Source organism: Lineus longissimus, chromosome 6 (assembly GCF_910592395.1).
Source record: "Lineus longissimus chromosome 6, tnLinLong1.2, whole genome shotgun sequence".
NCBI classification, from domain to species: Eukaryota; Metazoa; Nemertea; class Pilidiophora; order Heteronemertea; family Lineidae; genus Lineus; species Lineus longissimus.
In genome coordinates, this window is record NC_088313.1 from 586,607 (window position 1) to 599,802 (window position 13,196).

Consider the following 13,196-nt stretch of genomic DNA (forward strand, 5'->3'; position numbering starts at 1 on the left):
GTTGATGCCATGCAGAAGACTGCCCTAATGTTTGTCTTTCTAGAGGGGGAGGGGGTCCATCAGAGAGATAAGCATGCAGTGTTCATTTGTTAGTCTGGAATCAATTTCGACATGCTCCCTCAACCATGCTTTGGAATGACAGTTACTTTTACCACGAAAAGTTTGCAGTTCATTGGATGAGTGCACTGTCCTATAATCCTGATACAATCTCATTCATTTTTAATTGCCCCTTTGTTTGCAGAATAACAATAAAAAAGTTACAAATTGAAATTAAAATTGCATTGTTTTGTCTCTATACTCTGCTTCCTGTGGCCAAACTGTGCATAGTGTTAGTTTCTTACCTATTTTATGTTCCTGATGTTGTTTTGTGTGCAAATAATGACTGCTAGCCACACCTGCATGAAAAAAGCTAATGAACTCATAAATTTCCAGTGGGTAATTTTCGACATGTATTTTTGATGAGTTTCCAATTATTTTCTCTCTGAATATCGCATAATTAATTTGTTGACATTTATTCCTGCTATATGCCAGTTGATGTTGTTGATGGTACCATTACTCTGAAAGAATTGACAGAACTTCATGGTTAATTTGTTAAGGAGGCTTTTGCCTATAAAATTGGTTCAAATATGCAAAAATGCTAATACACTGCTGCTTTGTTCCATCTCCATGGCCTTGTGTAAGGCACTTAACCACTCTCTTGAGGGTGAAAAGCTGCTTCTCATGGCGATGTTGAGTTTCCTCGACAAAACAAAATTTGTTGTCAGTTTTTCGAAATTCCCCAGAACTCGATAAGTCTTGCTGGGCTGTGTCTACACACATCGCCCATTGCCTTCTCACATGCCAGCTGTCACCATTTTAATTTCCTAAAGAATGAATAGCCTGTGTATCGAGAACAACATGCAGTCTTCTATAGCCGAGGCCTTATTTATAAAATATCGCAATATCAAATTAATTGTGTTTTATCGATTTTGAAGTTTTTCTACTGGGTATTGAAATTAACAAAGAATTCATAATTCTTATGGTATCAAATCTTGATAAGTTAGAAAAATGTAAGTTGGCGCGATAGAGGGGTCAAAAATCTTCCCTGAAAGTGGTGACTATCGATGACATTTAGTTCTCTTGTGCGACAGCTGAACTTGTTTCGATTGGCCACAGCTTTACAGTTAATAGTATACATTTGGCTCCTGCCTGTGGACTCCCTTTAAGAGCCCAGCATGATTATAGTCAGTCCCATTTCAGAGAACACTTGTAACAACAAATATCATGAATGATTTGATTGTATCGATTTATGACATTACACCATTTACCACAATCGGGTGGTGTCTGACATAGCAATATATTTTTACTCAATACAATGCAACTGGGTTTTAGTGTCGTTTGTTGGCTTTCAATAATACGGTTCATAAATGCAAGCTCAAGTAGTTGCATGCAACAAGTGCAGTTGTAGTAGCTCTGGAGATGTTTCCAAGTGTTAGCAATTTTAACCCGCGTTCATGTCATCTCCTAAGTTCTTGGAAGTTGGTTGTGAGATCAGTTGGTGCATACCGAGTTCTTCCACAGCTATGACAGCATAGGAGGAGACATACCCACCCCATACCCCACTATCAACACCAACTCATACCCACTATCAACACCAACTCATACCCCATACCCCACTATCAACACCAACTCATACCCCATACCCCACTATCAACACCAACTCATACCCCACTATCAACACCAACTCATACCCCATACCCCACTATCAACACCAACTCATACCCCATACCCCACTATCAACACCAACTCATACCCCACTATCAACACCAACTCATACCCCATACCCCACTATCAACACCAACTCATACCCCGCTATCAACACCAACTCATACCCCACTATCAACACCAACTCAGTGAAAATATAATTTGAAACACTACTCTTTCAGGTGTCGTCATTTTTAAGAGGGTGTTAGTCTCAAGCAGGTCGCTTTAATGGCGGCTAGTGTATGATTTCTAACATGTGCATTGTTTGTCCCCTGATGCAGATATGACATGGTCTCACTGCTGTTCGTAGTCGTATAAAGTGCAAAACAAGACTTTCTCATAGTCATACAGGCGTACATGTTACAGTCATACATACTATGATTATATAACATATGTGTCAGACCCTTATTGGACTCTTATGTATGTATAGACACCCAAATGTGTTGGAATGCACTGAGGTAATGACAGCTAAATGCCATTCAACTTTGCCTATAATTATATGTAACTATTTCTAGGCCTAAGTCATATAAGTAAGGATGAAGTAATAAGCACTTGATTGAGTGATCATACTGGCATTGATCATATGCTTGAGTATTTTTGTGGACAAATGGGAATTGTTGTAAACATGCCGGGTCTTATCATGAATGAATGAAAAGACATGTCTTTATCATTTGTCTTATTAACAAAGGTTCTTTGTGTAAGCTTGTATAGTCGCTTGGCGCTTGAAATGATATTGTATGACATATAAGTCCACATACTTCCCATTTTTAAGACCGGATACCTGGGTATTGAAACTATGAATCTTTCTCAAAATATCATTGAATTTTAAATGATAAGTAGAGATTATTTGCTAAGCTGTTACCTCGAGATATGTACATGATCTTCTATGCATACAGGAATGCGGAGATGGGTAAACACTTGAGTCTCAGTACAACCCACTCGGTGTCTCTCATCTCTGTGGGCACAGTCCTCCAAGTTCAATGGCGATGTCATATGCAAACTGCTGCATTGCTTTCAATCTGGTTCAATTATGCTGCATAAAATTAATCAAGAATCAAAGAAATATCTCATATTTGCAGAATGTATGAAATGTACATGCACTTACCACATAGTATCCTGATGATGTTGATTTTATGGATTTTCAGAAATGGAATTAGGAATTTTTCTGATTGAAATGTCAAAAAATAAAGCTTAACTTTTTTTGTGGGTTTTTTTCAAATTTGGTTAGTATTTTGGTGTGTTTTGTTATACATATGTACATGTACATGTGTGTCATTTTGAGGAGAAGGATTGAGCATTACAACTTGAGTAAGTTTTAAAGGTAAGGTGGTCCAGAAAATTGATCGACCTGCGGTCATCAAACCCATCGATTAGTTGTTTACCTATAGACGAGAGATGTTTTCTGTCACACACAATTGATATCATAGGTTGCATATATTTAAGCTTGTGGGTCCTTATTTTCCTTCAACTGCATTTTGAGCGTGCTTTCATACGATTAGAGATGTGGTGAAAATGCCACATTTCTCCCTCCTCCCTGCGTGATATTGTATTGAGATGGTTTACTCTGTCTTTCAGAAACTGGAATTCGATTTGAAGACTAAACCATTATCGCCGAGAGATAAATTAGTTGTCCATGTTAAAGACAAGGAGACTCTCGGACCAAACAAGTAAGTTGGAATTTCGACGGCTGATTGTAATTTTTCACTATCTTTTGTTCCAGAAACTTGAGTTTGATTTAAAGGGTAAAGCCCTCTCTGGTCGGGATAAGTTGGCCCTTTCGGTCAAGGATAAGGAGACTATCGGGAAGAATAGGTATGAGGTTCAGAGTGTTTGCAGTGCCTAACAAAATAACCGCTGAGTGCTTGAATGATTGTGGCCTACAGCATATGACAACTTACTTGAAAACTATAGTTAGGGGCCTGCCATTGTTGAGTAGTATCTCTGCACCTTGGCATGAAAGAAGATGGACAATCAGTGAAAATATGGCTGATTTGTTGTTTTTAGTCTCAACTTGTATTGGAATTAGCAACAACAGACATGCCTGGGCTCACAGAATGAAAAGTTTTTGAGCTTTTGAAAAACCGTTTAGGGTGTTTTAGCCAACACAATGTGCACCACGTGGAGGTTTTTCAGAGAAGTGAACAACACCTAAGGTAAAAAGGTTTTTCATTTACTGAAAAATGTACATTGTTGGTCGAAAAATCTTTTTCAAAACTCAAAAACCTATTACTTACCCAGAGTGCATCTTTTGGCTGAATTTTGGTGTTACAACTTGCATTGAAAAGGAAGAGTGTTCTATGGAAAACAATATTGTTTTCTAAGAGAAAATTTTCACTTGGAGAAGTTGTCATCTGCATAATATCCTAACTGTAAAAATTCCCATTGGCTACAACTCTCACACCCTACTATACTTAGCATAGCGTTGAGCTTGCCTAACACGCCTCACCCTCTGTAACATTTGCACTGCTACTAAAGATACTTGCCTTCATTGCAGCTGCCTTCATGAAAGCATCTTTTTTGCTCAGTTTTGACTAAATTGCCTTGCGGGATATGCAACTTCCTTTAATCAAGCTCAGTGTACAGATGGGAAATCTTGAGATCATCAAGAAACATATCTTGAAGATTTAATGGGATTAAAGTGCAATAAAAACATTAGTATTTATATCGCCGTGCAGCCTAAAGAGAATATGTCTTCAGGTCGGGAAGATCTCTTTAATTTCTTTTAAAATTCTTACTTCTCTCAACTGTCATCTTCTGGGGAAAATTTGTAAAGTTTTCAAATTCTTCTTTTTATTATTGTCCACTGATATTCTTATTCAAGTTCTTTAATTCAAGTTGATTTTCTTGCTAAGAAATAAGACCCAGGGCAATTTATCATAGTGGCAATTTCTAAATTCTCAAACAACATGGGGAATGAAGGCTTATGTATATACTGTAGAAAGCATCTGAATGAAGTCTGGCTTGTAAACCTCAGTGTAAATAGTCAACACAGTCTAATTGAACCCTAACAATGCACAGCCTGTGTAGATAGCATGAATGAACTAACAATTTCTTTTGCAGGGTATTATAACCTCTTTAAACTCGTCACGTCTGTGGATGTACTTTGGACTGCTACTACCCCATCAACCCTCCCCAACCCCATACCTATACATAACCCTTGTGTCCCTTAACCTAGTAACAATTTCAGATGAGCCATCGTCAAGTGTTTTGGGTGACTAAATCTCCAGTAGACTGAAAATGAGTCTCAGTTTAGGTGCCTGTCAGTTAAAGTACAAAATGTAGTTGTTATGATCCCTGCATGACTGTGAAGTGTTCATGGCCCCCTCCAAAACATCTTGACATCGTTTCAGCCACTCTGCTTTAAATTTTGCCCCAAATTCTGCATCAATTCATGTATAGAAAGGTCAAAGGTTGCTGATCAGTATTAATAAATAAAAGAGTTTTTGATCAATTTCATACACTATGCAATTAGTGTGCAATTGCTTCCTGCTCAGTTTATAGACTTGAAAGGTCACATTGTATTTGAAATGCTTTGTATTTACAGCGAATTTCATAATCATCTCTGACATAGAATAAAATGACATTTTGATGACAAATACATGGCCATAATGAATAGCTCTATAGTGTGTTACCTTTCCCACTTAGTCTTCCAATATCTGATGACTAGCTGTCTCATGCACCTGTTACAGCCTTTCAATAAATCCAATAGGCCTAAGGTGAATTTCAGGTGAGTTGGAAAACAACTCGAAATCGTGTGGATGGAGTTTGCCCGACGTCCTGAAATTGCATTTTCATCAGCTTCATGATAAACTGTGTGTGATACTGCTATATGAAGATATATCGTCTCGTCAGTTTGCATTCAGAATGCTTTTGGCGTGTTTGCTGGGTTTTTCAAGTGAGGCTGTCAAAGCTCTATTCAATAGTTTCGTGCAGTTTACCAACTTGTTGTGAGAGAGCTGAGTGGTACAGGTTGTCGAAGAAAGCAAATAGAATGTCTGGTGGAGTAGCAATATGGGCAGAATGTGTGAAGTGGAAGTGGTGTTGGGGGTCAATGTCTGTTTAACAGTAGAAAAAGATAAGGATATGAAAATACTGGAAGGAAAATACTTGTTGGAGCTGATGTTTTACCCATAAACAAGTAATCTTTTTATTGCTCATCGCATCAATAAGCGTTGTAGATTGCAGCGACAAAAAGCACTGGTTTGCGTGGTGCTTAGGGAACTGGTCCATCCTAACCACACAGCCCTTGTCTTCGTCCTCACAGTCACCATCATGCCGCGCTTACATTACTTGCATCTGCTGCTCTCAACCAATCAACAAGCTTTATGATATCCGATCGTGCCCATAATTTCAGTCCAATAACACGCCGGTCATTAAACATTTAATGCTCAATATATTATGATGGCGGTCGTCAAATGTGGTGCTTTTATAATTGGCATCAATGTGGCTCATTTTAACGAAGTTAGGATCTGGTTACACCAGCATATCGATTCAGAATATGCAAACATTTGTAATGATGGCACTAGCAGGATAGTTTGATCTATTGTTGGCATAGCATGTAACCCTATAGTCGGTATTGCATGAAAAGGTAATGCTGTACAGCAGTGCATTCATTCAGTTGAATCTGATATCATGTTGGCAAAAAAGGCTGGTAATCCTATAGTATAATGAGATAGTACATGCCACCAGCTTGTCCTACACCCAATATGGCAAACCAACCGTCAACCGAACTCTTGCTAGATATTAGTTGATAGATACTTGTATGGCTTTGAGTATAGCTCTTGACTCACTTTCCGCCGATGTTGACCCATTTTGTGCACATTCTCCCAGGGTTTTTGGTCCCATGGTGTGTTAATGGTTTCCCTTCAAGTTCCACTGTGGAGTGATATGGCTTCCTGTCAGATTTTGGGCAGTGATCCTACTTTGGCAGTTACCAGTTTAACTTAAAAGTCTTCATGATTAACCCCGTTCTCTCCAACTACTAACTTCAAATTCAACAAACATGTGATACTTTCAAGTCTCCTTGAATCGTTGAGCCTTTCTGTCTTATTCTAATTGGGGCGGACAATTCTGATGAAAAATAGTAAAATATATCTTGTATATTCCAGCCTCAGATCTAAATATTAGGTCAGGTAAGTTTGAATTGTGCCGCAAACATGGAAAACTGCGGTAACAGTCCAGCCTCAATGTCTGATAGTTTTGCAAGTTGGTAATATCGGTCAGAGGGATCCCTCTCTGTGTTCAGTTGTAGCGCAACAGAGAGCCATTATCATTAAAAAAAACACGTCATGAATATTCCAGTCTCTGATGTATATGATTGGCATTAATCATCAACAATAATGTCAATTATGTTTGGGTTTGTCAAGTAATTGGCATGGTTTGATCATATCATCTATTTTCAGCTTATTTTCCCAGTGCCTAGGAAAGACTTGACATGTATTTGGCATATTGTGAATGTTATTCCAGAGGAGTTCATATTGGCTCGTGCAGCTCCATGAATTAAACTGTTTTGCCCCATATTGCGATATTGTGTCTATAAGTATTGATGGTGGCCTTATTAAGTGTTTTGTGGTTGGTCCGTCTCGATGCAACAACAATCGGTTTCTGCATCATCCCTCAAGGTGACAAAACTGCTTACACAGATTGACTAACTGGAGCTTGACCTCGGTAAGGCACAACCAGGCTAGTGTTTGAACCAATGATCTTTTGGTTACTAAAGTGCCTTGAATCTTAGTTGTCTGATTGACTTTCGGAGCAAGGACTCTCTTGTAGTCGACCAGGGTGGACATGGTCTCAGTTGGGCTGTGTAGTTTGAACCTTAGGACGATTGGATTGCGCACATCCGAACCAATTAATACAACTGCTGTACACACTTCATACTGCACCATGTACAAATACATGTGCATAACATGTTATGGTATTGCTGAGACTGAGTTCACCATGGTAATAAACATGCTTGCTGTGGTTATGGTTATGGCTATGGCAATTGTTCGACTCCCTGTGGGAAAACCATGTCATTTTCAAACTAATTGAAATATTGTCATAAGTTCCTGCATGCATATTATTGTGTACTACTACTCTGTTCTACTTAGTGACTGGAAAGAGGTCTATGTTTATTCGAAAAGGGTTGTACAGATGTCTATCCCCGATTGGCCGGGGTACTGTACTTTCAGAACAGCCTCCAGTCCTCTTGGAAGCTTATGCCGAAGTTACATAGACCTCATTCGTTCATTTCCCACGAGTCACTTTCCAGGTTTTTCTTTCATTCCTCGGTGAATGCACGCCACAAGCCCGTGCATTCACCGAGGAATGAAAGCAAAAGGGGGAAAATGAATCATGGGAAATGAACGAATGAGGTCTATGTAACTTCGGCCTTATGGGTAACCTTGGGACATAAACTCGGTTAGTGGCGAGTGATGGCCCTGAAGTCCTACTATGATTGAATCAACCAACCTTTCATTTGAAAAACTCTGATCATAAATTGATGAATTTTGTCCAAGTTCGACATTTTTGATTGATGATGGTGTCCATGAGTGAATATTTGATTGTTTGGTCCACTTCGTCCGCTCTTCCTTTGAGACTTCATAACGTTTCAACTGTCTGTATAAATAATGTTCATCGGTGCTTCAAATTGATATCAAATTGCTATAAGTACATAATATCTTTGGAAAGATATTTCACATTTCAGGATTTTTTTCCCCCTTACGAGGTTTGTTATAGAAGGTAATGTCCCAAATGAACGTTTTGTCTTTATTAAAAAATGGCCAGGGCCATTGTGCTCACCTCATGTGGAGGAAAGATTGATAAAGAGCATGGTCTTGTGTCATGTAGTGTTAGGTTTGATGTAGGTCCAAGCAATTACAATTTCCCCAAAATGGCCAATTTACAGTACATTCGACCTCTGTGACCTTGAAAAGTAGGTCAAATCAAAGAAGACCCGGGTGACACATTGAATGGTTGTTAGAATTAGATGTACCTATGATATAAAATTGGTGCCAATCGGGCAAGTCATTACTAGGAATAATGGCATTTTGAAGAATTTAGGATTTGGCCCCCTCCCTGGAGGCCAAACGGCAAATCAGATCGCACCAAACTTCGGTACCTGAGATCACCTGACCAAGGGGTACATGTGTACTTAATTTGTGATCAATAGTCATTGCAGTTAAGAAACGTGCCATAGTTACGGCCTGACGGCCAATTTACGCCATTTGACCTCTGTGACCTTGACAAGAAGGTCAAATTAAAAACCTGTGTGACATATACTGTATGGTGGTTAGATGTACCCATGATATCAAATTGGTGGCAATCGGGCAAGAAGTTAAGGAATAATCACATTTTTAAGGTTTTTGGATTTTGCCCCCTGGTGGTCAAGTGGTGAATCATATTGGACCAAACTTTGGTCCCTGAGATCACCTGACTAAGGGGTAAATGTGTAACAAATTTGGTATCAATAGTCATTGCAGTTTAGAAACGTGCCATCGTTACATCCTAACGGCTAATTTACACCATTTGACCTCTGTGACCTTGAAAAGGAGGTCAAATCAAAAACCCGGAGGATATATGATGCACCTTTGCTAGAAGTACCTACCATATTTTTTTCAAAATTTCCCGACTACTATTAAGGGAGATATTGCATATTTTCACTTTTAACGTTTGGCCCCCTGGTGGCCAAACCATGAAATGAATCGGACCGAAACTTGGTCTCCCAGGTGTCATTACATAAGGGTACATGTGTACCAAGTTTCAACTCAATAGCTCTAACAGTTACGAAACGTGCCCTGCTAACGGACGACGGACGACGACGACGACGACGACGACGACGACGGACGACGGACGCCACGGTATGGGATAAGCTCACCTCTGCTAAGAGGTGAGCTAAAAAGTAACAATTATTTACACTGCCAGGTTGGAAACTCTTACATGCTGTAGTTGCACAGCACAGCAACTCGAGGCGGATTCTTTGCCTAAAGCTGCAAGACACCCTCAAGCACGCACCCAAAATCAAGTTGCCATGCCATCATGATTAAATTTAGTTTTTATTTTGTGATTAATTTTAGGTCGTCTTGCATGTTTGATTTGATGGAACTGAGCGGACTGTTTATAATGTGCTTGTTGTTGGAAAAATGTCATCCGGAAATAAATCCAATATCAATGCATTGTCCATAATTCATTAAATGGATCCGGAAGATCCACCTAACACAGGTTGGTGACATTACGAAATTTATGAGATTCAGTAAATTCAGATTTAACAGATGTCTGTTATCATGAATAGTTGTCAAATTGAATCATACAACTTGTAATAAGGTTTTAGTATTGCATGTTTGCTCTTGTTGTTCATGTGAAATACTCAATACGCTATAGTCATAAGGCTATTAGTCTATGTTGAATGTCATGTTGATCAGTGATACTTAAAGGATTATTCTCTATGAAATATACAACTTTTGCTAAATAAACTGGAACCAAATTCAAATATGGTTTCACTGAGTATTGATTAGAGACATGGTGTGTTTTATTCTTAACAGAATGATTAATGTAATGGCCATGTTTGGTTGCGAATATTTGTTCTATGGTGACTTAACAGATGTTGGGGGGGGGGGGGTGGGGAGGTCTCTGATGACCATTAGGATTCTGGTAATTGTGCAGTCTTAGTTTGTCTTTGTTTTTGGAGGCACAACATCGGAATTTATACACTAGCTGGGATGTTGACTGTGTCAAGTGGCTGTTTGTTCAGTTGACCTTTCCTAACCCATTTGTGTGAGACCTTTGGGAAGGTACTTCACTACAATTGCCAAACATAGTTCTCTGAATGACTTGACAGGACGAGACAAGTTGGTAATTATTGTAACCTTGAATGATCTGCGAGGTCCATGAACAGCATGACACTGATGAACGTTGGATATGGTAGAGTGATCGCCATCTGAAAGCCAGTGAATGATTGTTGGCTTCTACTCAATGGTGATCATGTTGGCCTGGTCAATTTGTATAATTGACTTGTTTTGACCGACACTAAGATTCACTCAGTCGGCCCTACCCACCCCTGTACCACCTTATTCATGCATTGAGACAATCCTGCTTGTTCAAAGCCATTCTGGAGTGTCTTTGGCATGATATGTCATGACCTAGACCTTTGGCTGGTCAGCTATTTGGATGACTTCACACATTGTTTAAACCGGTCGGCCCATTCTTACATGACCTCGTCTCTGAAGACCTGTGTTGTGGTTCGCCTAATTTCTATGGGTGCCCTTGCAAGCCATAAAATGTCTTGGTTTAAGCTGATCAGACATTATTATGTTATTCGAAATTGAATGACAAATTGCTAGAACAAAGATCAGTTCTGACTTTAGATGAGATCTGGATTCTCTTGTGGGGCTGATAGTTCATCTGAATTGTAGGTAAAAGCAAGCATGAATATTCGTGCAGATCAAGTGCCGATATAGGTACTCAAGGAGAATGCATCACCCCAGTCATGGTGTAGGTAGACTGAAATATCTGATCAATGCTTGGAGTAATGGATCTTAACACTTTCTTGTCTGTGACACGTACTGGCAGGAGCGTATGACTGGTCATACACTGCTGGTACCAGCAACAATCCAGTGGCAAATGCAGGTACACTTGCTGATGCTGATCAGCCACAGAGCGGTGTTCTAGTAGAAGGGTAAGAAGTGTATGAGCCAGTGCATAGCTGCCAACATTAGTCGGGCAGCATGCATCAAAGAACTCTCTCCTTACCAAACGTGTGGAGTAACTGGGTTCTGGTCGCACATCACAAACAACAGAGGATATCCGTGCGAATTTGTGGAGGTCAATTTGTGAGACCGGCTGTTCAGACCTCGCCTCTCAGTTGAGGGAGTTTTAGCAGAATAACCCACAACAAGACATGCCAGTTCCTCCTTGTTCTTGGGACACAATAGAAGTCACCTCATTTTTAGCCAGACACATCTAATGTTAGGACACTCCCTTAGCAGGAAACATTTCAATTCACAGTAACACTCCCTGCATTCAAATTGCCTGATTTCCCAGTTTTCTGTCATGAACTTTTGCTCTGCTCCATTTCTCATTCTGCCAACACAAACTTGCTTTACACCACGAGGTCCTGAATGTGTTATAGGAGCGTGACGATATCGAACCTTCATAAAACACCCATAATTCTCATTATAAAAGAGTAATGAGTTTTTTTACCAATATGTTGTCATGGTGTCAAGAAACTGTCTAGAGCCATTTTAGCCCAGTGACCAGTAAAGACGGGAAGACTTCTGTCGTCTTTTTGTACCCTTGACAACACCATCTTGGCTGGTTCTAACCCACACAGATCGCTCTCTTTCAAAAGAAAATACTTGCATGATGAGACTTTGTGTTTGTCTTCACTGAATTACAAATGATTCTATTAAACATTTAACCGACTCCTTCTAAGAAGCGATTTGCCACACTATGTTGAGTTGTCAGACTACCTACTAGACCAGAGATAATGGTAGATTTAGTTACATGAAGAAGATAAGTTTTGCATAATATTACTTAGGGGAATATCAGTGGTGTATGGCAAAGACAAAGTGAGTTATTTTGAAGTTTTCTTGTCTATTAGACTGTTAGTCCAGTCAATGAGGAAATAAATTCCCGGAGTGAATGTCTTCGTGTTTTACTGTTGTCAGCGTAAACCCGTCCCTTTGGTTACCGTTGGATTATTCCATTGGTTTACTCTGGTCGATGAAGCCTTGTTTTAACCCTTTCACTGCCGGTAGCTTCTAATTTTTAGCTACCTCACCTGCCGGTAGGTTTCTTTGTTTTAACATGATTTTGAGTATGGATATTTCTCCACCCTGTAGAGAGAAAGCCTCTGGAGATAGAGCAAAACAATGTATATAAAAGTTGTTCAGTATTGCCTACTCTTCAAAATGGGACCATAATTTGCCCTAATTTGCATACCGCCATCTTGAATTTATAATGAGGACGACAATTTTTTTGAAAAAACTATGTAATTTGGAAAACACAATATACACACTCTCATTATCGCTAATTTGTTCATCATTTACATCAAAGTCAGGATCTAAATCATCATCATCGACGAACTCCTCACCAGAGTCCGAATCGTTCACTATATCCAGCTCATCAAGGACCTCAGACACAGTCAGTTTCTTGGTCATTTTGGCTTCAAATTACTCGATAAACTTCCAAACATCGAAATATAAAACCATCCGCCATGTTTTGCTGAACCATCTATACTACCGCGCCATCTATCAAACTTTACGCTAACCATGCTCAATAACGAAATTTCAATGGTATTATAGTGTATGGATAATTGTCGCAGAAGTGCGCCTCCGGCAGTAAAGGGAATAATATTGATTGTCGCAGAAGTGCGCCTCCGGCAGTGAAAGGGTTAAGGACCTGAATTCCTGAGATTCAAGTCTATTTTTAGAGTGACGTGGAACACTTAGGCATTTACGTCAATAAGAGCCTAT

General features: G+C 39.5%; 1 protein-coding gene across 12 annotated transcripts in view; it reads left to right on the top strand.

Annotated features, from left to right (window-relative positions):
* The window catches only part of LOC135489072 (myoferlin-like), a 102,077-nt gene that overhangs the window by 3,449 nt on the left and 85,432 nt on the right, over positions 1–13,196 (top strand). For all 12 annotated transcript variants that reach the window (XM_064774218.1, XM_064774219.1, XM_064774213.1 and 9 more), the window contains exon 3: positions 3,464–3,555. In XM_064774218.1, the coding sequence (XP_064630288.1) occupies positions 3,464–3,555 (92 nt within the window). The remainder of the gene's footprint in view (positions 1–3,463; positions 3,556–13,196) is intronic.